Here is a 21,770-nt window from a genome sequence, read left to right as displayed (position 1 = left end):
AAACCAGTTCATTGCACAATTAGCGTAAATAACGCAAATTTCTGCGACCGAGAACTATTGCTTTCGGAGGAGGAAATGATAATGCATCGTTGGTGTCCAGGGCTTCATAGTGGCAAACTATGCAGTTTTAACTGGTTGACCTCCAGCGGTCCAGCAAATGTGCATTTTAGGGTCCAAATGTTGGCTATTATTGACCACCTTCCTTGAGTCTCAGAGCATCTTATGTAGCGCTGAAATCCCTTTGGATTGATCAGAAAATCCTCAGCTCATCATCTTATACAATCCATGTGCCAGACCAGAACCTTTACAATAGTGAGTTTGCATAATCACTTGTATGCTACAACTGCGAGAAAGAGTTAATCTATAAAGACTAATTTATAAGATAAATGGAAAATAAGTTAAACTTGTCAGGGAAAGCACTGGAGTGCTGCCTATTTACTGAATTATTGATCTGTTCCAGGTCATTGCCAGTGTATTGAGAAACTTATCATGGCGAGCAGATGTGAACAGTAAAAAGATCTTGCGTGAAGTTGGAAGTGTGAGCGCCTTAATGGAATGTGCACTCGATGTGAAAAAGGTAGGGAACAATCTCCCTTCACTGACAGTGAAAATTACAGCTCTACTCAGTCAAGCATATTTATAAAATGTGTTCTGGAAACATTTTGACTTTTTCCTGCCATATGCTATTTTATCCTCTTGAAGTTTAAATTGGGTTTGATATTAAAAAAATCTGAAGAATAATTATTTCCTCGTGTTTGTAATGTTTCAGAGGGATAATTGTCTGTCAATAGAATTGTTTTACTCATTTTGTACCCATGTGACATGCCACTCAAAATTATTAACACGTATGAGAAAGAATTGTATGTTTATTCACTGTTTTTAATTAAGACTTCTTTTGAGCTGTATAGATACAGTATTTATCAAATGTAAATTTTATAAAATTTCTAAAATATATTTTAAAAATTCTTTGAGAGAAAATAAGGAAAGTTCAATTTAAAAATCTCATATTAACCAAATGTTCATAATTTGGAAGCTATTCTGAAATATTTCCAATACAATTTATAGTAACAATTTCTAGTGTAGAACATTAATTTTTGTCCCCCTCAATTCTATTGAAGGAATCAACTCTAAAGAGTGTTCTAAGTGCTCTGTGGAATTTATCTGCACATTGTACTGAAAATAAGGCTGACATTTGTGCTGTCGATGGTGCCCTTGCCTTCTTAGTAGGCACTTTAACTTACAGAAGCCAAACCAATACACTGGCCATCATTGAAAGTGGAGGTGGTATTCTACGCAATGTTTCCAGTCTGATTGCTACAAATGAAGATCACAGGTACGTGCAATAGTTTGATTTGAAAAAAATACTATTACTTTGTGAAAATAGTTCTGCTCAAGTTGCATTCCTTTGAATTTTGGAAAGAAATGCCTTTTCTGAAATCTTAAATATATCCCGCAGTGGAATAGGTCGTTTACCTCTGCTACACCAATGGCACCTACCAATTTTAACATATGGACTTGCTTACAATACCCTAGTCATTCATTCTTAGAAACAAATTGTTCTTGAATGTACCTTTCTTCCAATGCTATCAGGGTATGGAGATAATAATAATAATCCTTGCATTTGATATAGCACCTTATTACGTCATTGAGACATCTCAAAAGCGCTTCACAGAGTATATTGTAAAGTGGATTGATTGTGTATTTTGTGTAAAATGCTTGCATTCTTGAATTAAGACCGTACTACGATCATATTTTTAGTCGGGAAAATTGTCTGTTAATTTAAAATAGCTCAAAAATTTTAACACTGGTAAATTATCATCCACCCCTACTCTTCCCAAAGTGGCACCTTGAAGGTCAAATGCCAACGTGTTAAATTTGAGTCCTTACTTTGCTGTTGTTAATACTGAACAGTGAGCTAAAAAAAATCTTAAAATCCAATGCCTTTTGGGACTGATGGGTTAAGTGAGATGACTGTTCTCTACTGAGGATTCCACCTTGGTTATTTAATACACTGCTATTTACCCTCTAATGCTTCCAATATTGTTATTTATAGCAAAACATTTTCATCTAGCCAAATGCCTTTGTTCCTTTTTCCATGGAGTCACAAAGATCAAGCCCAGATAATCGGACAGAACTAGTCGTATACTTTACTGCTGTTCTCTTTCATTGACAGTTCTTAATATATTAAGAATTGCACTTAGATTAAATGTTATTAATCATCTATTTGTGAACCCTTTTTTAACAATTGTATGAATAAGATTTGTTTAAAAAAAACCATTTCATATCTTTAAGTCCCCCCCAAAAACAACTTGGATCATGTATTTAAACTGAAACACCTATTACCTAACCATGGCATATAAATATATGAATAAACATTGTGGTTTCCTCATTGTGACCAATGATAATGTTCGTGTAATTGGGGAGAATATGAACAGTAATAAATTACTTCGAAATATTGGTTAACTGAATTTGGCAAATGTAATCCATGTATGCATGCAAGCGTAATCCATATAAAGTTGCCGTATTTTTAACGATTTGATTTGAAAATTTTTTTCTAAATGGCTGCCTTTCTCCTGCAGGCAAATCTTGCGTGAAAATAACTGCTTACAGACATTGCTACAGCACTTAAAGTCCCATAGCCTGACTATTGTCAGTAATGCATGTGGAACCCTTTGGAATCTCTCTGCTAGAAATGCCAAGGACCAGGAGGCTTTGTGGGACATGGGAGCAGTTAGTATGCTCAAAAATCTAATTCATTCTAAACATAAAATGATTGCAATGGGAAGTGCTGCAGCTTTGAGAAACCTAATGGCCAACAGACCTGCTAAGTATAAAGATGCCAACATCATGTCTCCAGGATCGAGCCTACCATCTCTACATGTTAGGAAACAGAAAGCACTGGAAGCAGAATTGGATGCTCAACAGCTATCGGAGACTTTTGATAATATTGATAATTTGAGCCCCAAAACATCACATCGCAGTAAACCAAGACACAAACCAGGCCGGTTCAGTGAGTATGTTTTGGATTCTGGAAGGCACAATGATGATGGGGTATGCAGGTCTGAGAGCTTCAACACTGGAAATGTGACTGTGTTGTCGCCATATATGACTTCGTCCTCAAGAGATGGCAGGGGCAGTGTAGAAGGCTTCAGAGCAGAAAAAGACCGAAGTGCTGAAAGAGATCGAAGAGGAACTGATACCTTTCATTCATCTGATATTGTGTCCGATCCTTCTAAAAGAATTGGAAGACAGATGACTACCAGTGTAGCTCAAATAGCCAAGGTCATAGAAGAGGTATCAAATATGCATTTATCCTCTGAGGATAGAAGCTCCGGATCTGCTTCCGACCTGCACTGTGTGTCAGAGGACAGGACCGGTCTAAGGCGAGCGTCGTCCTCTCACCCCCATTCTAATATTTTTAATTATAATAAACCTGAAAACCCCAACAGAACCTGCTCCATGCCTTATGGAAAAAACGAGTACAAGCGGTCATCAAATGATAGTTTGAATAGCGTTAGCAGCAGTGATGGGTATGGTAAGAGGGGGCAGATGAAACCATCGATTGAATCTTATTCAGAGGATGATGAAAGTAAGTTCTGCAATTATGGAAAATATCCAGCAGATCTCGCCCACAAAATTCACAATGCGAATCATCTGGATGACAACGATGCTGAGCTAGACACGCCAATTAACTACAGTCTCAAATACTCAGATGAACAACTAAATTCCGGCCGGCAGAGCCCATCACAGAATGAACAATGGGCACGACCAAAGCATATTGTAGAGGAAGAGATGAAAAGGAATGAACACAAACAGTCGAGGAAACCGAGCTCCGGCTATTCCATGTTTTGTGAAAGTGGCTGCAGTGCAGAGGAATCTCGCATCAAATTCCAGCCTCGGTTTAGCCAGTCAGACTGCTCCTCTTATAGCGCCAGGGTGCACAACAACTCCGAGCCGATCCGGGTGGATTCTGAGCACAGAATGAACCAGTCTATTTGCCAGGTGGATGATTATGAAGATGAGAAGCCAACCAATTACAGCGAGCGTTACTCTGAAGAAGAGCAGGCTGATGAGGACAGGCCCACAAACTACAGTATGAAGTTTACAGAAGAGGAGCACCATGTTGAACAGCCCATCGACTACAGTTTGAAGTACTCCTCAGAAATTCCTCCCTCTTCACAGAACCAGGCTTTCATGTATTCGAAAGGCTCTTCAGCTCAAAGCACAACAAAGGATCACACAGGATCCAGTTGTGCCAGCACACCAAGCTCCAAAATCAGCAAATCTAGTCAGCAAAACTGCCTGCACCCCAGTTCTGCACATTCTAGAGCTGCCCCTAACCCCGCGGGACAGAAATCGTCGGCTTGTAAGACTCCTTTAATTAACCAAGAAACTATGCAGACCTATTGTGTAGAGGACACACCTATTTGCTTTTCAAGATGTAGTTCACTATCTTCACTGTCTTCAGAGGATGAAATGGAAGGTCGTGGTCAAGCTAAGCGTGTATCAGATGATGGAACCACTCTGCAGATCATTGACCTTAAGGAAAATCGTGCGGCATTACCCAATGAAACAGGTATAAGTGAGACATCCTCTGCCTCCCATCACCAACGAATGAAACAAAATCGGCTGCATGCCACCAATGTGTCTCAGCCTGACATGTCCAGGCAGAAAGCTGTCGAGTTCTCTTCAGGTGCCAAATCACCATCTAAAAGTGGAGCTCAGACTCCGAAGAGCCCACCAGATCACTATGTGCAAGAAACTCCTCTGGTCTTCAGTAGATGCAGTTCAGTCAGTTCACTGGGCAGTTTTGAGAGCCAGTCAATTGCCAGTTCTATTCAGAGTGAACCCTGCAGTGAAATGGTTAGCGGTGTCATAAGTCCAAGTGATCTTCCAGACAGCCCAGGCCAACGATGCCTCCGAGCAGAAGTAAAACCCCACCACCCCAACCGACTCAGCTAAAAAGAGAAGTGCATAAAAGCAAGGAACAGAGTAACGTTAAAAGCAGAGAGACGGGTCACAGGCAAGAGGCTGTGAATGCAGCTGTTCAAAGAGTCCAGCTTCCTCAGGACAGTGATATATTGATGCATTTTGCCACAGAAAACACGCCAGATGGTGTTTCTTGTGCATCCAGCTTGAGTGCTCTTAGTCTTGATGAGCCGTTTATTCAGAAAGATCTTGAACTCCGAGTTATGCCTCCTGTATATGAAGACGAACAAAGAAACGATGAACCTGATAAGGAGGAAGATACAAGTGAGAAAATTAAATGCAAAGTAGAAAAAGCTGGTGAACCTGAGAAGGACATGTTGGAAGATGACGATGACGATGATGATATTGAAATCTTGGAACAGTGTATTATTTCAGCCATGCCAACAAAATCTTCAAGTAAAGCAAAGAAATCTGCTGGCAATGCACCACGGTTACCCCCTCCTGTGGCAAGGAAACCGAGTCAGTTGCCTGTGTACAAACTTCTCTCCAATCAAAATAGAATCCATTCTCAAAAGCACGTCAGCTTCAACCATGATCTATTTCGGGAAGATATGCCCCGAGTGTATTGTGTTGAAGGAACTCCCATAAACTTTTCGACAGCTACGTCACTAAGTGATCTCACGATCGAGTCACCCCCAAATGAATTGGCAAATTCAGAAGGAACTCGTTCTGCAATAATGGAAAAGAGAGATACCATCCCAACTGAGGGGAGGAGCATGGACGATGCTGAGGCAGCAAAAGGATATGCTGGTCCTCAGTCAGGGCAAGATGATGATAAAACTGAGGAAGGTGACATTCTAGCTGAATGTATAAACTCTGCTATGCCAAAAGGAAAGAGCCATAAACCCTACAGAGTTAAGAAAATAATGAATCAGGTGCAGCTGCCGTCAGCGTCTCCTGTCAATCATGCAAGTCAGCAAGAGGCGGAGAAAAGGAAACCGACCTCTCCAGTGAAACCAATGCCCAAGAACAGTGAGTATAAGACCAGGTCAATGGAACAAAGTGTGTCTGATCTTCCAAGTAGTTTTTCTGCAGAAGGCAGCAACTCAGAAAAGAAGAAAGATATGGAAAAGTGTAGCAAACTGCAACCCACAAAAGGTTCTCGTGGGGATTTTCATGATAAACCACAGAGTAACGATAACCGTGTACGTGGTGGGTTTGTGTTCGACTCCCCACATCATTATACTCCAATTGAGGGAACTCCATATTGTTTTTCACGAAATGATTCCCTGAGCTCACTCGACTTTGATGATGATGACACGGATCTCACAAAAGAGAAAGCCGAGCTGAAGAAAGAGAAAGACAGAAAAGATAAGTATGCCGCTGGTGATGTAAAGAATTGTCACAATGAACAGCGCCCCAATAGTCAGCTCCCCGCTGGAAGGCAACAACCAGGTCACAAGTCCTTGCTGGCCCGAGGACCGTCAAAGTTACAAAAACAGGCGGTTTTCTCTCAAACGGCAAAAGATATGAGTGTCAGAGATACTGTTACAGACGAGAAAATGCAAAATTTTGCGATTGAAGACACACCTGTCTGCTTTTCCCGCAATTCCTCGCTTAGCTCTCTCAGTGATATTGACCAGGAGAACAATAATAAAAAATCACCGGCTCAGCCTGAACAGGGAGAACCAGTGCCTGTAAATAGAGCCCAGGGTTCCGGTTATGCTCCCAAATCATTTCACGTGGAAGACACACCAGTGTGCTTTTCTCGAAACAGCTCCCTCAGCTCTCTCAGCATCGACTCTGAGGATGATCTTCTACAGGAGTGTATCACTTCAGCCATGCCCAAAAAGAAAAAACTCTTTGCAAAAGGTAAGAGTAAACGTGAAAATGCAGCTAATAGTGGCAGTTTGGGTGGTGAGGACACCGATGAGGGGATGAGTATGAGAGAACAAGGGCATAGCCCTATTCCAGAACAGGCTTTCTCTCCGGATTCCGAAAGCTTTGACTGGAAAGCCATTCAAGAGGGCGCTAACTCTATAGTTAGTAGTTTGCACCAGGCTGCTGCTTGCCTGTCAAGACAAGGTTCTTCTGATTCTGATTCCATCCTGTCTCTTAAATCTGGTATCTCCCTAGGATCGCCCTTTCACCTTACACCTGACCAGGAGGAAAAGCCCTTCACTTCTAATAAGGGCCCTAAAATTGTAAAACCGGGAGAGAAAAACACAAGTGACAACAGAAAGAATGAAGAAGAAAATGTAAAAGCTATTCGAGGAGGTAAAAAAGTATATAAAAGTTTGATTACTGGGAAAGCCCGTTCCAATGTTGAGTCTTCTAGTCTGGCTAAACACCACCAACAGACAAACATGCCCATGATCTCACGTGGAAGGACCATGATTCACATACCAGGTGTAAGGAACAGCTCACCCAGCACCAGCCCTATTCCAAAGAAGACTCCACCCAAAAATGCAGCCTCTAAAAGTCCAAGCCCAGGACAGAATTCAAGTAATTCACCAAGAGGGATCAAAGGCCCAATCAAACCTGACCCAAGTCCTACAGCCAAGCACACAGGGACTCCGGGAGCATCAAGCAGTAAAGGATCTTCAAGATCAGGATCCAGAGATTCCACACCTTCTAGACCATCCCCACAGTCTTTGTCTAGACCGTTGCAGTCTCCTGGTAGAAGTTCCATCTCTCCAGGAAGAAATGGGATCAGCCCCACTAACAAGATATCACAGCTGCCACGGACGACTTCTCCAGGTTCTGCCTCAGCTAAACCTGGAGGATCAGGTAGAATGACTTACACATCTCCAGGGAGATCGCTGAGCCAGCAGGCCCCATCAAGGCAAACTAATCTAGGAAAGAACACAGCTTCTATCACAAGAAGTGAATCAAGCCCTAAGGGATTCAACCAGGGTGCCAATAACACTGTACCACCTAAGAGAGTGGAACTATCAAGAATGTCTTCAACAAAGTCGAGTGGCAGTGAGTCTGACAGGTCGGAGAGACCCACTTTAATGCGTCAGTCAACTTTTATAAAAGAAGCCCCGAGTCCAACGTTGAGGAGGAAATTAGAGGAATCAACTTCTTTTGAATCTTTATCGCCGCCCTCCAGACCTGCCTCGCCAACCAGACCACAAACCCAGACTCCAGTTTTAAGTCCATCTCAGCATCAAGATATGATGCTAAGTCATTTATCCAACCAAACCAGCAGTTGGAGGAAAGTACCTCCAAATCAGAACCTCACTGCAGAATATTTAGATGGGAGGGCAATGAGGAGGCCTGACATAGCTCGTTCTCATTCTGAAAGTCCTTCGAGGCTTCCTGTGAACAGATCAGGAACATGGAAACGTGAACATAGCAAACATTCCTCATCCCTTCCTCGAGTAAGCACATGGCGAAGAACAGGGAGCTCCTCATCAATTCTGTCAGCTTCTTCAGAATCGAGTGAAAAGGCCAAAAGTGAAGATGAGAAGCCGCATCTCGGAAGTTTTACCCACGGCAATAAACAACCCAAGGAAAGTGCAGTGCCCTTGAGGGGAACCTGGAGAAAAATAAAAGATAATGAAATTCTACAAATGAGCAGCCACCCTCAGAGTTCAGCTGCAAATAGTAATGAATCCAAAAGTTTAGTTTACCAGATGGCTCCTCCTGTGTCAAAGACTGAGGATGTGTGGGTGAGAATTGAAGACTGTCCAATAAACAACCCTCGGCCAGGAAAATCCCCATCAACTAATACACCCCCAGTTATCGATGATTTGCCCGAAATGTCTCCAGATGATGAGGGTTCAGGTGATTCACAGAATAGACAAATGCCAGGACGTGGAACCCCTCCTCGAGCTCCACGAATGGAGCACCGCTTGAATTCATTTCTTCAGACGGATAGTCCCGAGAAGGCAACAGAATTGAAGTCTGCTGTGAACAGTTCTGCTACTTCACCGGAGATCGAGAACAATATCGTCACCGAGCGTACGCCTTTTAGTTCAAACAGCTCAAGCAAGCACAGCTCACCTAGCGGTACCGTAGCTGCCAGAGTTACCCCATTCAACTATATCCCCAGTCCTCGTAAAAGCAGCACCGACAGCAGCGCCTCCAGACCATCACAGATTCCAACCCCTGTAACCAGCACCAAGAAAAAGGAGAACTCTAAACCTGAAAGCACCGAATCAAGTGGAAATCAAAGCCCAAAACGTCATTCTGGATCCTATTTAGTGACTTCTGTTTGAGAGAACTTTGTGATTGTAGGAAACTGATTATTATGTAGGATTTTGGTACAAATGTCTGATATTTGAGATGACTGCTGGTTTTACAATAATTACCTATCAACTTGGATATGTTCTGTAAATATCTCTTACTGTTTTTTTTCTCTCTCTGCAAAAGGGTCTTTGTTCAGGAAGCCATATTTGTTAGAAAACTGTTAATGCTGGTGGAGATGCATTTGGTTATGAGGTTTGAGGTCATTGCAGCTGTCAAAGAAAACCCATTGTACAGTCCGTTTTACATGTATTCTGTATTAAGAGTTCCTGCCATGATCCTTTATGTATTGCTTGGCTTATAACTAAAAAAAACATACTTGGAAATGATTTAGGCAAATCCATTAAAATGTATAATGCTGTACCAATCATGTTTAACAATTTAATAGCAAAAAAAATGGCAGGGAGTTTTAAACTAGATATCTAATTACATCCATGCAAAAAGGTGAATGAAATGAGTATTATTAATATTCCACATTTGTAATTGTGAAGTACCCTAACCTTGTGAAGAATCATGCAGCTGTGAAATTCAGAAATTCACAGACATGATTTCTGCCACAACAGCCTTCCCCAGCCTGCTCTTCTGCATGATCAGATTGGATGGTATGTTGTCCAAAGCAATGACTCAATTCTGTGGTCATATGATGTGCATAGATAGCTACGGTGTATTCATGTACACTGCTGTGTGTGTGTGCGCGCGCTGCAAAGAGAGATTGTCTGTAACCTTGCAGCCTTGGACTGGAGTATTTTCTTTTCTGATCTAGATTTCATCAGAAAGTAGATAGACCCATTGCTATGCTGTAACTTGTTGTATATTGTTATTTGAGGTGAGATGGCTGCTCTTTTATGAATGAGACGGAAATCGTCTCAAAAGAACTAAATGAACATTTCAGAATAAATTATTACTGTATGTATTTTTCTTTGCGTCAGTTGAATGTTTACAAAGTTAATCTCACATGGAAGAAAACTTGTTTTTGGGCTTGTTCATTAAGTTGTCAAATCTGCAGAATTGTGAAGCTCTCACCGGTTTCTGATGCGCAAATTTCCAGACTCTTGTCTTATGAACCTCATTCTCACAAATTCAAAAAACTATGCACATGTGCAACTGACACTGTCAATATCATTCTAGATCTCAGACTACATCTACCCTGGACTTCCAGATCTTTCAAAATGTCCATCGAAGAAATTTATTACAAAAAGCACCAGACTCCTAATCAACCTGATCTGCACTTTTTTTGCTATTTGATCAGACCCAATGGTTTCTTGCAGAATGACAACACCAGAGTGCATTTACCTATACCTAAAATAATTGAGATTAATGATCCTGTTAGTAGCTATTTTAAAGAGGTCAATTTCATCAAATAATGTCCTAAAAATCCCCCACACAATGAGACCATACAGTCCACGGGCTACTGTTCTCATACCCAGTCTCCTGTGGGTGGGGGGTGAAGGTTTGCAGGGTTTCCTTAAGATGCCAACAATGGACTGTTTGAATTCAGACGGCCCACTGTGGTGGTCTCAATAGTCCAGTTCCAAACCATGTGGGTCTGGTTTATTTTCTCAATCCCATTTTAAAATCTTATATGCCTCCATAACTGTCCATTGCAGGAAAAATGCCTGTATTTGAGGGAACTAAAAGGAGAAAAATCACTTTTAGATCATATCTATTTAAAATATACCCAAAGAATATGGCTCAAATCTTTGTAGATATATAATTGTCGGTGAGGACAACCTGTCCATCCAGGCTCTGTAAAGGGTTCTAAAATCTACAGAACTCAGAATATGCTGATGTTAACACGTATTTTATCACTACAGCCTTCTAAGGACGTTGAGGGTGAGTAGGTGCAATACACATGGTTGCATTGAAGTCTTTAGTTCCTCTTCAGTTGCAGTGTTAATTGATCCATTTTCTTGTAGGTAAAATGACCGGTTTCTTCTCTGAGCCTCAATTTTCCAACCTTTCCTGTAAATTGCTCTTGCCATTTGTGAACACCTGCACACCACACCTTGGATGAGATCACAAATACCACATCAGAGTTGAAACCCCTCCTCACCAGCAGTGTACTGAAGACTGGAGTTGAAATTCTTGACATGGGGCTTGAACCCACAACCTTCTCAGGCGAGAATGCTACCAACTGAGCCAAGCTCACACCTAAAGTTCAAAATAATCCAAATGAATAAATATCTCAAAAAATTAGCTTGTTTTCATAAAAGAATATTTGAGAATCCAATCCAGATGATTTCAAGTTAGTTACCCTATTTTAAGACACTGCCCTCTTGTGGTAGATGGATGTCTGAGTTAGCAATAGGTTTACAGTAAATTCACTCACTGTAAATAAGACTCAAGAAAGAAACAAAAAACAATACACTATTAATATAGGGTTCTGTGCTTTATGCTGCATTAAAACTGCTTTTGAATTTTGAATTTTTTTTTACCTATTGTCTGCATTCATTCATAATGGTTTGCTTATATAATACGCAAACATTTGCAGATATTTGACGAGCTGGAAGTCCAAAGCCCAGTTTCATGGATGTTACTATTTGAGAACAGCGTCAGGGAGGTTAACCTATCAAACATGTGATGTGATAATATCAAATGCAATTTAACTCCAGTGTGGTTGAAAGTCTATATTTTTGCACTTCAGGACATGACACAACAAAGCCTATTTATGATAATCTCACTACTAATAAGAGTTTGAACCAGATTCATGTGATCTTGCTTCACTGGGACAACTTCAATTCTTTGTGTCATGCTATAAAAATCAAAAGCAAATGAATCTCCACTGGGTGAGACATTACACTGTGAAAACTATATCACAACTTTTATAAAGGAAGCTCACCAATTATAAAATGAAAGTTTCAGTTTTTGTGCATTCAAATGTTATGCAAATTTTATGGCTAACGGGGCTAATAATGGGTCACATTGTTAAATCACATTTGATTAGATAATAACAAAATAGCCTTCATTATCAATATTAACATACTTTAACCATTCGAAGATGAATATGTATTTTTGGGAAATCCACAGTGGCAAAACTTAAGGAGAAAAAAGGATTAACTGAATCTCCTCGGGCACATATTCCACTTGGTGCTTCCGTAAAAAAAATAATAATCTTCAAACCTGATGGTGGCAGACAGAGGAGGTGACTACTGCAGAGCAGTCAACATTGGGAAATCCTGAGTGTGAGAGTTTGGGTTATGAGCCACAGGGTTTGTCTTGTAGCAGAAGCAGAAACTCGTCACAGGGAAAGTTCATTTTTGTTTTCATCAGAGCTTATTTGGGCTCAGTTGGCTCCAAGGTGACATGCCTGGCGATGGAGCGTCAAAATCGAAAGTCCGCTGTGGTGGTCTCTGTAGACCGGTTCCTGAGCCAAGCGGGTCCACAGTATTCCAGAGCACTGCTGGTGACAGCACAGCCAGTCTGGCTCATCAGCAGGACCTGGAAGGGCAGTCCAGTCACTGGGGCAGGGAGTCATCGCACTCAACTCCTGTTAACCCTATAGCCCAAAGCTCTAAAGGGTAGGGTAGTCCTAGCGGGACAAGCAGCGGGAAAGCTTGCCAGACAGCAAAATCAATGGCAAGCTATGCGGCTTTAGCTGGTTAGACTCCAGGAGTACCCCAACACACTCTCTGAGGTCACCACAAAGGTGTGTGTAAAACTCTGCTGATTCAGGTGAGCGGGTGGTGCTCTTCGGGCAGAGACCGTACATTCCATTCCAACCCACTGGGATTCCCGGATGGAGGTGGGACACAGGAAAAGCTCAGCTCGGTTTGGATGCGGTTAAACATGGTGACGTGTCAGACACCCGGCTGAGGGGGTGGGAACTAAACGCTGACACCACTCGTTCCTCTGGGGACGGTATTGCGGGCGACACACGAGTGAAGCGGCGGAGAGACCGGAAGGTGTCGTGGCGTTTCCAGAACGGAAGTTGCGTTCAACAAAGGTGTCTCGGGGATGGTCGGTATCGACCAATCAGGTGCGGGTTAGAGGCGGGACATCCTGTCCCGGTGGCTGTGCGGGAGGGGGCGGGGCCGGGCGGGCGGGCGGGCGGGCGGGGCAGCGCGAGACAACATGGTTTATTTGGACAAAACTCACGCGGATAAAGAGAGGTAAAGATCAGCATTTACCCTCAGCCTCAACCCCCCTCACACCCCCTACACCCCTCACCCCCCTACACCCCCCTCACCCTCACACCCCCTACACACCCCCTCAACCCCCTACACCCCCCCCTCACACCCCCTACACACCCCCTCAACCCCCCCTCACACCATCACCACCCCCCCCTCACCCCCATCACACCCCCTACACCCCCCTCAGCCTCACTCACCCTCACCCTCCCTCACCCCCCCTCACCATCACCACACCCCCCCCATCACCCCCCCTCACCCCCCCCACACACACACACCCTCACACACACACCAGCACGCCCCCCCCCCATCACCTCCCCCTCATACACACCAGCACCCCCCCCCACACCAGCACCCCGTCCCACACCAGCACCCCCCATCACCTCCCACCCCACACACACCAGCACCCCCCCCACACCAGCACCACCCCCCACACACCAGCACCAGCCCCCACACCAGCACCCCCCCCACACCAGCACCCCCCCATCACCAGCACCCCCCATCACCTCCCACCCCACACACACCGGCACCCCCCACACACACCAGCACCCCCCATCACCTCCCACCCCCCCCACACCAGCACCCCCCATCACCTCCCACCCCACACACACCGGCACCCCCCCCCACACCAGCACCCCCCATCCCCCCACTTTTCTCTTTGACCGTGCCTTCAGCTCCCCTCTCGACTCTCTTCCCCCTCCTCGCTCCCTCCCTTCCCTCCCCTCACCCTGACCATTTCCCCCCTCCTCGCTCCCTCCCTTCCCTCCCCTCACCCTGACCATTTCCCCCCTGCTCGGGTCATGACCCAACTGTGCAGCGCCTTGGGACGTCCTCCTGACGTGAAAGGCGCTTTATAAATGGAATCTTGTTGTTGTTGTTGTTGTTTCTCACTCACTGTCTCCTTCCCTCACTGTCTCCCTCCCTCACTAACTGACTATGTCACTTACTGTCTCCCTCACTCACGATTTCACTCACTCAATGTCTCCCTCCCTCACTATCTCACCCACTGTCTCATACATGGTACTGTCTCACACACTGTCTCACTCACTCACTGTCTCACTCACTCACAGGTGCAAACAGTCTTATTTGCTCTCCCCTTCATAAATTTAAAGGCCTCATGTCAGTATCACTCATCTGCACTGGAATAAAAGCCCTATCCTGTCCAGACTCTCCTGATGGTTCTATCCTCTCTTCCCTTGTGACATCCAAATAAATCTAAACTGAACTCTCTCCCTTCCTGTAATACAATAATAATTTTTTTGTTTTTGGTAAAGCACCTTTCACCTCTTGACGTCCCAAAGCGCTTTACAGGATTTACTGTAAGGTGAACTGACCGGGCGAATGTGGCAGCTGAGCTGTGCACATGGCAATGTCCCACAAACAGCCATAAGTGAAATGGATAAGTTACTGACCAAAACACCAGGAGTAACTCTTTTTGAACAGCCCTATGGGATCTTTGATCCTTCTGACATGAAAGGCACTATATAAATGCAATTTGTTTTTGTTAACATCTGCCTGAACAAGTAGATGGTCCTCGGCCGAAGGGCAACATCTCACAGTGCAGCACATCCCCAGCATTGCATCGGAGTGTAAGCATAGTTCTAAGTCCTGATGTGAGGCTTGAACCGCAATCTTATGACTCAGAGGCAAGTTAGCTATCTGCTGAGTCATACTCAACAGTCAATGGCCCTCATTATCCTACTGTGACCACAACTGTACCCGGTATTCAAAATGTGGTCTAACTACAGTTGAGCTGTTTCATTTTATGGCCTTATCTGGGCACGAACTGCCAACTTCCTCTTACCAAAGTAAATCACTTCACATGTTTCTATATTGAACATCATCTGCCCATTCTGCAAGTCTGTTTGCCCTCCTGCGTCTTTTGGCATACATTATTTCCCATACCAGTTCAGTGCCCTCGGTGAATTTTGACATACCTCTTGTGTTTGATTCCTAATCATTTCTGTGCCTGGTGAACAGCAGTGAACCTTTGCAGACCAGCATTTTCCAATTCTTACTCACTGTCCTTTACTCCTCTGTTTACCACCCTCTTTCAATCCATTCTACTATGTCTTCCATGATTCCACACGTCCTGGTTCTAGCCACGAGCACCTTATCAAAGGCCTTTTGAAAATCCATATGCATCACATCCTCTGCATTTATCTACTTTATCAGAACTACTTCAAAAATAATTGGGGGTGGACTGATGATGGCTTATCTGTATGATTATGATTTTAGGTGGGTTCAAAATCTAAATGGACTTTCTTGTCTTTCCGTTTTGCAGGTTTATTTGTATATATCCAGCATATATAAACAACAAGAAGACCCTCTCAGATGGCAGGAGAATACCAGTAGAAAAGGTGAAGATTGATACTGTGTTTTCTAGATCATAAAATCATAGAATGGAGGCCATTAGGCCTATTGAGTCTGCATCGGAGCTCAGAGCAAGTTGTGCTTTCAATCCCACTGCCCGGCCCTATACACAGGCCCCATCTCAAGCCTTAATTTTTCATATATTTAATTACTTCTCTCTGGAAACTCACAATCGACTCTGTCTCTACCACCCGCTTGACAGGACATTTCCATCCCAATAACTATTAAAAAATCTCCTAAATTCTGACTCTTATGACTATGTTATATCTATGTCTTCTTGTTACTGATTCCCTAATCAGTGGACGTAGCTTCTCACTATTTACCCAGTCAAATCCCCTCGTTTTGTATTCCATTTCTATTGCAAAATCTGTTGGTCTTTTGTGATGCTTTTTTGTTGTGTGCAGGCTGTTGAAAACCCAACATTTGGAGAGATTCGAGATGTTTGCACAGCAGCAGGACTAAATGTGGTTGTCGAGGTATGCTTCATTTTAAATTAATATTTGTGCTATTTCTGAAGGATCTTCAAAAAAGAATCAAATAAATGGTCTATACTTACACATCTTTTAAACTCTTTTCAGAATAAACTATACCCACGAGAATGGAACAGAGATGTTCAGTTCAGAGGCAGAATACGTATTCAACTAAAAAATGAAGATGGAACCTTATGTTTTGAACAGTTTCCTACACGTAAGTTTATGTTTTATCACTCGGGTTGTGCTAGTCATGGTATTCTATTTATATTGCAAACTTACGGCTCATCCTCATCCTCACCTACAAGGCCATTCACGGCCTCGCTCCCTCCTACCTCTCCGACCTACTATCCCCCTACCTACCTGCCCGTACCCTCCGTTCCTCTGGCTCCGGTCTGCTCCACATCCCCCGCCCCAACTGCCCTACCATCGGTGGCCGGGACTTCAGCCTCTCAGCCCCCAGGCTCTGGAACTCCATCCCCCAGTGCCTTCGCCGCCTCCTCCCTTTCCTCCTTCAAGGCCGGTCTCAAGACCTTTCTCTTTGACTGTGCCTTCAGCTCTCCTCTCAACTCTCTACCCCCTCCTCGCTCCTTCCCTTCCCTCCCCTCACCCTGACCATTTCCCCCTTCCTCGCTCCCTCCCTTCCCTCACCCTGACCATTTCCCCCTTGCTCGGGTCCTGACCCAACTGTACAGCGCCTTGGGACGTCCTTCCGACGTGAAAGGCGCTCAATAAATGGAATCTTGTTGTTGTTGTTGTTATGAGTTTTGGAGGCCAAATATTGTGTTTCTGAGTTGATTATTTTGCACTGGAGAGGCAAGTTGATTCTGCTGGCAGAGGTTTGGATGGTTAAGATTTTGTTTCTTGGTTGTCACTGAACTTAGTTTGAAATATTTCCTCGATCTTTAAAAGAAATTGTTTGAACCTTAAATTCCCTATCTCCAGGCGACGGTGACTATCATAGCCACAGGCACTTTTCTGGTACCTCATCCAATCATCTGGAAGCCCAAATCATAAGAGGTGTTCCACGCAAACGTGTATCAGGAGCCCATCCTGATTCTGTGCTCGCCGTAATTCATTATGATACATATTGAAAGTTTACTAAATTGGCCCGTATCTACTTATTCTAGTTCCTTTCATCTCCATTTTATAAGCAGGAGCAACTTTCAAACAAATTGAGTTTTGATTGGTCTCAAAGTCTGGGAAACATGATAATGTTTTTATTTGCATTCCAACCTTTTTCTAATAATTCAATAAAGTTAATCTGCTGACAAACAGATTATTATGGCTTCAATCTGCCACCTTTCTGTTCTACAGCCTAGGTTGATTTGGACTGACTATATGTTCTGCAAAATTCTGTTGTATATGTTTGAAAAGACAATAATTCAGATGGCAATTAGCATTTCTTTAAGTTGCCATGTTTAATTTTAGGGAAACTTAAAATGATCAATCTTGGTATTGATGTCATGTTCAAAACTATTGCATAGTTCTAGCTTTGAAGTTTATAGTGCTCCGAGTGTTGGAGAACCACTCTACTATCTGAAATGTTTATTGGCACTGAAGATGTGTTGGAAACTTTTGAATCCCCTCAGGTAAGGCAGTGATGTTGTACGTAGCAGAGATGATTCCCAAGCTGAAGACCAGGACCCAGAAATCTGGAGGAGGGGATCAGAACACACAACCAGGAGAAGGTGGCAAAAAGAGCAAGAAGAAGAAGAAATAATTCTGTGGGTAATGTTGCTGATGTCAAACTATTTATTCTGATAAAAGCACTGTTGGCAATGTTGGTTTTATAATTGTATTCCTTCAACTAAATAGCTTGGGGAGAATTTGTAACAGTGCAATTGGTTTAAATCAGTTCAGGAAATCAGTTTACTTGTCTTGGCACGGTCACCATTTCAGTCATGTTCTTGTAATTACACAAGTTTTTGAGTTGGTGTCATTTAACAAATACCTGATTACTGTTCACATTCTGTATCTGGTATTGGCTGAAATAAAACAGTTTCTGTGGGAAGACTGTGAAGACTAATATGGTATTTCTTGATGGGGTTCCTTATCCGAATTTTGCAACTTCTTTTCAGGAAAAGGAGTAAGTCAAACCAACCCTTTCACAGTTTGCTGGGAATTCTAATGGAATCCAAATTTGACCTTTTACTTTAACTGAATGTAACAGTTAAAATATGAATAATTGCAGACAATATTAAAGCTATAAGGTGATAGAATATCGGATGTAAATAAAGTCTTAAGCATTCTAAATCGGCGTGGTGGTTTGATTCAAAAGAAATTTGATTGATCACTTGAATGCATCAAAGGTAGGACAGTTTTGTTTCAAAGATTTACTCTTCAAAAATCTATCCTCGATCTCTAATGTTATAAACTACCGTCTCATCTCTAACTTGTCCTTGCCAAAGTTCGGGAATGTGTTATTGCTAATCAACTTCGGTCAAACCTCTCCTCTGCTCCCCACATGAGCCCCTCATGTCTAGTTTCCACCCTCACAAGGCCCAGTAACAGCGCTCGGCAAAGTCACAAATGATGTCCTTTCTTTGTGACCAGGGCTCCCTCCGCCTCCTTGTCCCCTGCACCTCTCCACTGCATTTGACAACAGTCGATCACCCCATCCTCCTCCACTGCATCACCTTCATCCATCTCAGTGGGACCACACCCTCCTGGTTTGAGTCCTACTTAACCTCCTGCCATCACTTCATCTCTAACGATTTTTCCTCCAGATCCGCTGGGTGATCTGCAGCGTACCTCAAGGCTACCATCCTTGGCCCCATTCTTTTCCTAAATTTACACACTCACTTGTGGCAACTTCTCCAGTTGTGACTCGAGGTCCACTGATATTCTGTCAGTTTGCTTGCTCCATCAGGGGCTGGATGAGCGCAAACTTATTGCAATTGAATGTTGACAAGACGGAAGCCATACCCCTTAGCTCCTATTAATACTCTTCTTTCCTGCGTCCCTGACCTCCCCAACCGCCGCGGTCTTTTCCTCAGACTTACTGAACCTATGAATAACCTGGGCGTCAGTTAACCCACAAATGTCCTTTATATCCCACATCCAGTCCCTGACTAACAGCTGTTTACTAATATCCACCATCTGTTTACTAATATTCCACACTAATATTCAATATCACAATCACATTTCCTTGCCAGGCTCCACTGACTCCATCACAGAATAGATTAACTTCAAGATCCTCACACTCATCTACAAATCGCTTCATGCCTTGGCACTCCCCTTGCTCTCTAACCTGCCTACTCCCCACTCCGCCGACCTGGATTGTTGGCCAAGACCGTAGGAGAATCTCCTATTTTTGAATAGTGCTTTGGGATCTTTGTCATCCACTTGGGACCTTGGTTTAATGTCACATCTGAAGAATGGCACGTCCCTCAATGCAAGATATTCCCAGCACTGCATTGAAGCATCAACCCACAATCATCTGACATAGAAGCAAGAGTGGTCTCGGAACAACAACAACAACATCAAGATTCCATTTATAGAGCGCCTTTCACGTCGGGAGCACGTCCCAAGGCGCTGTACAGTTGGGTCAGGACCCGAGCATTGGGGGGAAATGGTCAGGGTGAGGGGAGGGAAGGGAGGGAGTGAGGAGGGGGTAGAGAGTCGAGAGGGGAGCTGAAGGCTCGGTCAAAGAGAAAGGTCTTGAGACCGGCCTTGAAGGAGGAAAGGGAGGAGGCAGCGAAGGCACTGGGGGATGGAGTTCCAGAGCCTCGGGGCTGAGAGGCTGAAGGCCCGGCCACCGATGGTAGGGCGGTTGGGGCGGGGGATGTGGAGCAGACCGGAGCCAGAGGAACGGAGGGTACGGGCAGGTAGATAGGGGGATAGTAGGTCGGAGAGGTAGGAGGGAGCAAGGCCGTGAATGGCCTTGTAGGTGAGGATGAGGATCTTGAATTCTGGGGGATGGGGAGCCAGTGGAGGCGAGCGAGGGTGGGAGTGATGTGGTCCTGGTGCGGGACAGTACATGAACTGCAGAGTTCTGAATGACCTGCAGCTTGTGGAGGGAGGTGCCGGGAAGGCCGACGAGGAGAGAGTTCCCATAGTCCAGCCTTGAGGTGATAAAGGTGTGGACCAGAGTTTCAGCAGCGTGAGGGGTGAGGTAGTGCTGTAGTCTGGCGACATTCCAGAGGTGATGGAAGGTGGTGCCAGTTGTGGCGCGGATTTGAGGGAGAAAGGACAGCTCAGGGTCGAACAGAACCCCGAGGTTCCTGACTGTCTTTGAGAGGTGGAGAGTGCAGCCTTGGATGCTGATGGTGTCAGCGCCTGAGGTGCGGAGGCGCTGACACGAACCAATCAGGAGGGCCTCAGTTTTGCGCACGTTGAGCTGAAGAAAGTTGTCTCTCGTCCAGGACTCGATGTCAGACAGGAAGGCTGTCAGGACATCGGTGGTCGTGGAGTTGAGGGTAGAGGAGGAAAGGTAGAGTTGGGTGTCATCCGCATACATGTGGAAGTTAACCCCATGTCTGCGGATGATGTCACCAAGGGGGAGCATATAGAGGGTGAAGAGGAGGGGACCGAGGACAGAGCCCTGAGGGACACCGCACGAGACAGTGCGGGGGGTGGAGGAAAAGCCTTTCGTGGAAACATAGTGAAGACGGTGGGAGAGGTACAACCTAAACGACTCAAGGACAGGGCCTTGAAGGTTGAGGTGGGAGGACAAGCGGTGGAGGAGGATAGTGTGGTCGACCGTATTGAATGCTGCCGATAGGTCGAGGAGGACGAGGAGGCAGAGGGAGCCCTGGTCGCAGATGGTCAGGATGTCATTGGTGACCTTGACCAGGGCAGTTTCTGTGCTATGGGCAGCACGGAAACCCGACTGAAGGTGTTCGAATAATGAATGGGTGGAGAGGAAAGAGCGCAGCTGGGAGGCGACAACTCTTTCAAGGACCTTGGACAGGAAGGGGAGGTTGGAGATGGGCCGGTAGCTTGATAGCTGCGACGCATCAAGGGAGGGTTTTTTCAAGGTGGGAGTGATGGTGGCAGTTTTTAAGGGAATGGGAACAGAGCCACAGGAGAGGGACAGGTTGATGATGTCTGTGATATGTGGGGCAAGGAGGTGGTGCTGGGAGATAAGGAGTGGAGTGGGGATGGGGTCAAGGGAGCAGGTGGTGGGTTTCAGGGACAGGATGAGGTTGGTGACAGAGGGTGGGGAAATGGGTTCGAAGGTGTGCAGGGGAGGATGGGTAGGAGTCGGAGTGTGGGAGGGAGGGGGTGGGGGTGGGTGGAGGTTGGAGGGGAAGTGACCGCGGAGCGGATTCCCTTGATTTTGGATTCAAGGAAATCCAGCATCTCCTCACAGTGAAGGTTGGAGGACTTGACCTGTGCGGGGTGGCAGGGGGGACGGAGGAGTCGGGATGTGAGAGAAATTGAGTTTTAGGTCTCGAGTCTTCATTATTTTTTATATGGGATACTTGCTGTGATGTGTACATGGGAAAGGTGTATTTGTGTGTATTTATTCCCTATAGGCTCTCCTTAAAAACTACTGAACTATGTACACCCATGGTTTAGAATTAGAATATTAATATGAGCTAAATATCTGGGAATTTTGCAGCAACACTTAAAGGAAGGCTGAGAGCTTTGCTCATTAAAGCAGCATGCC

General features: G+C 44.5%; 2 protein-coding genes across 2 annotated transcripts in view; both read left to right on the top strand.

Moving 5' to 3' along the window:
* Window positions 1–10,096, top strand: part of apc (APC regulator of WNT signaling pathway) — a 143,534-nt gene extending 133,438 nt beyond the window's left edge. The window contains 4 exon segments of the mRNA XM_007897403.2: window positions 461–577; window positions 1,119–1,333; window positions 2,580–4,906; window positions 4,909–10,096. Coding sequence (XP_007895594.2) covers window positions 461–577; window positions 1,119–1,333; window positions 2,580–4,906; window positions 4,909–9,155 — 6,906 coding nt within the window. The 3' untranslated portion in view covers window positions 9,156–10,096.
* Window positions 10,097–13,216: 3,120 nt separating this feature from the next.
* On the top strand, window positions 13,217–18,409 carry srp19 (signal recognition particle 19). Its single transcript, XM_042338738.1, has 5 exons — window positions 13,217–13,292; window positions 15,595–15,670; window positions 16,088–16,159; window positions 16,262–16,370; window positions 17,746–18,409. The coding sequence occupies exons 1-5, from the start codon at window positions 13,255–13,257 to the stop codon at window positions 17,874–17,876; spliced, it is 426 nt and encodes a 141-aa protein (XP_042194672.1). The 5' UTR covers window positions 13,217–13,254; the 3' UTR covers window positions 17,877–18,409.
* Window positions 18,410–21,770: the final 3,361 nt, after the last annotated feature.

Source organism: Callorhinchus milii, unplaced genomic scaffold (genome assembly GCF_018977255.1).
Source record: "Callorhinchus milii isolate IMCB2004 unplaced genomic scaffold, IMCB_Cmil_1.0 Scaffold1, whole genome shotgun sequence".
Taxonomy (NCBI): Eukaryota; Metazoa; Chordata; class Chondrichthyes; order Chimaeriformes; family Callorhinchidae; genus Callorhinchus; species Callorhinchus milii.
Note: the sequence above shows the minus strand (reverse complement) of the source record. Positions and strands in the feature narration are given on the sequence as shown.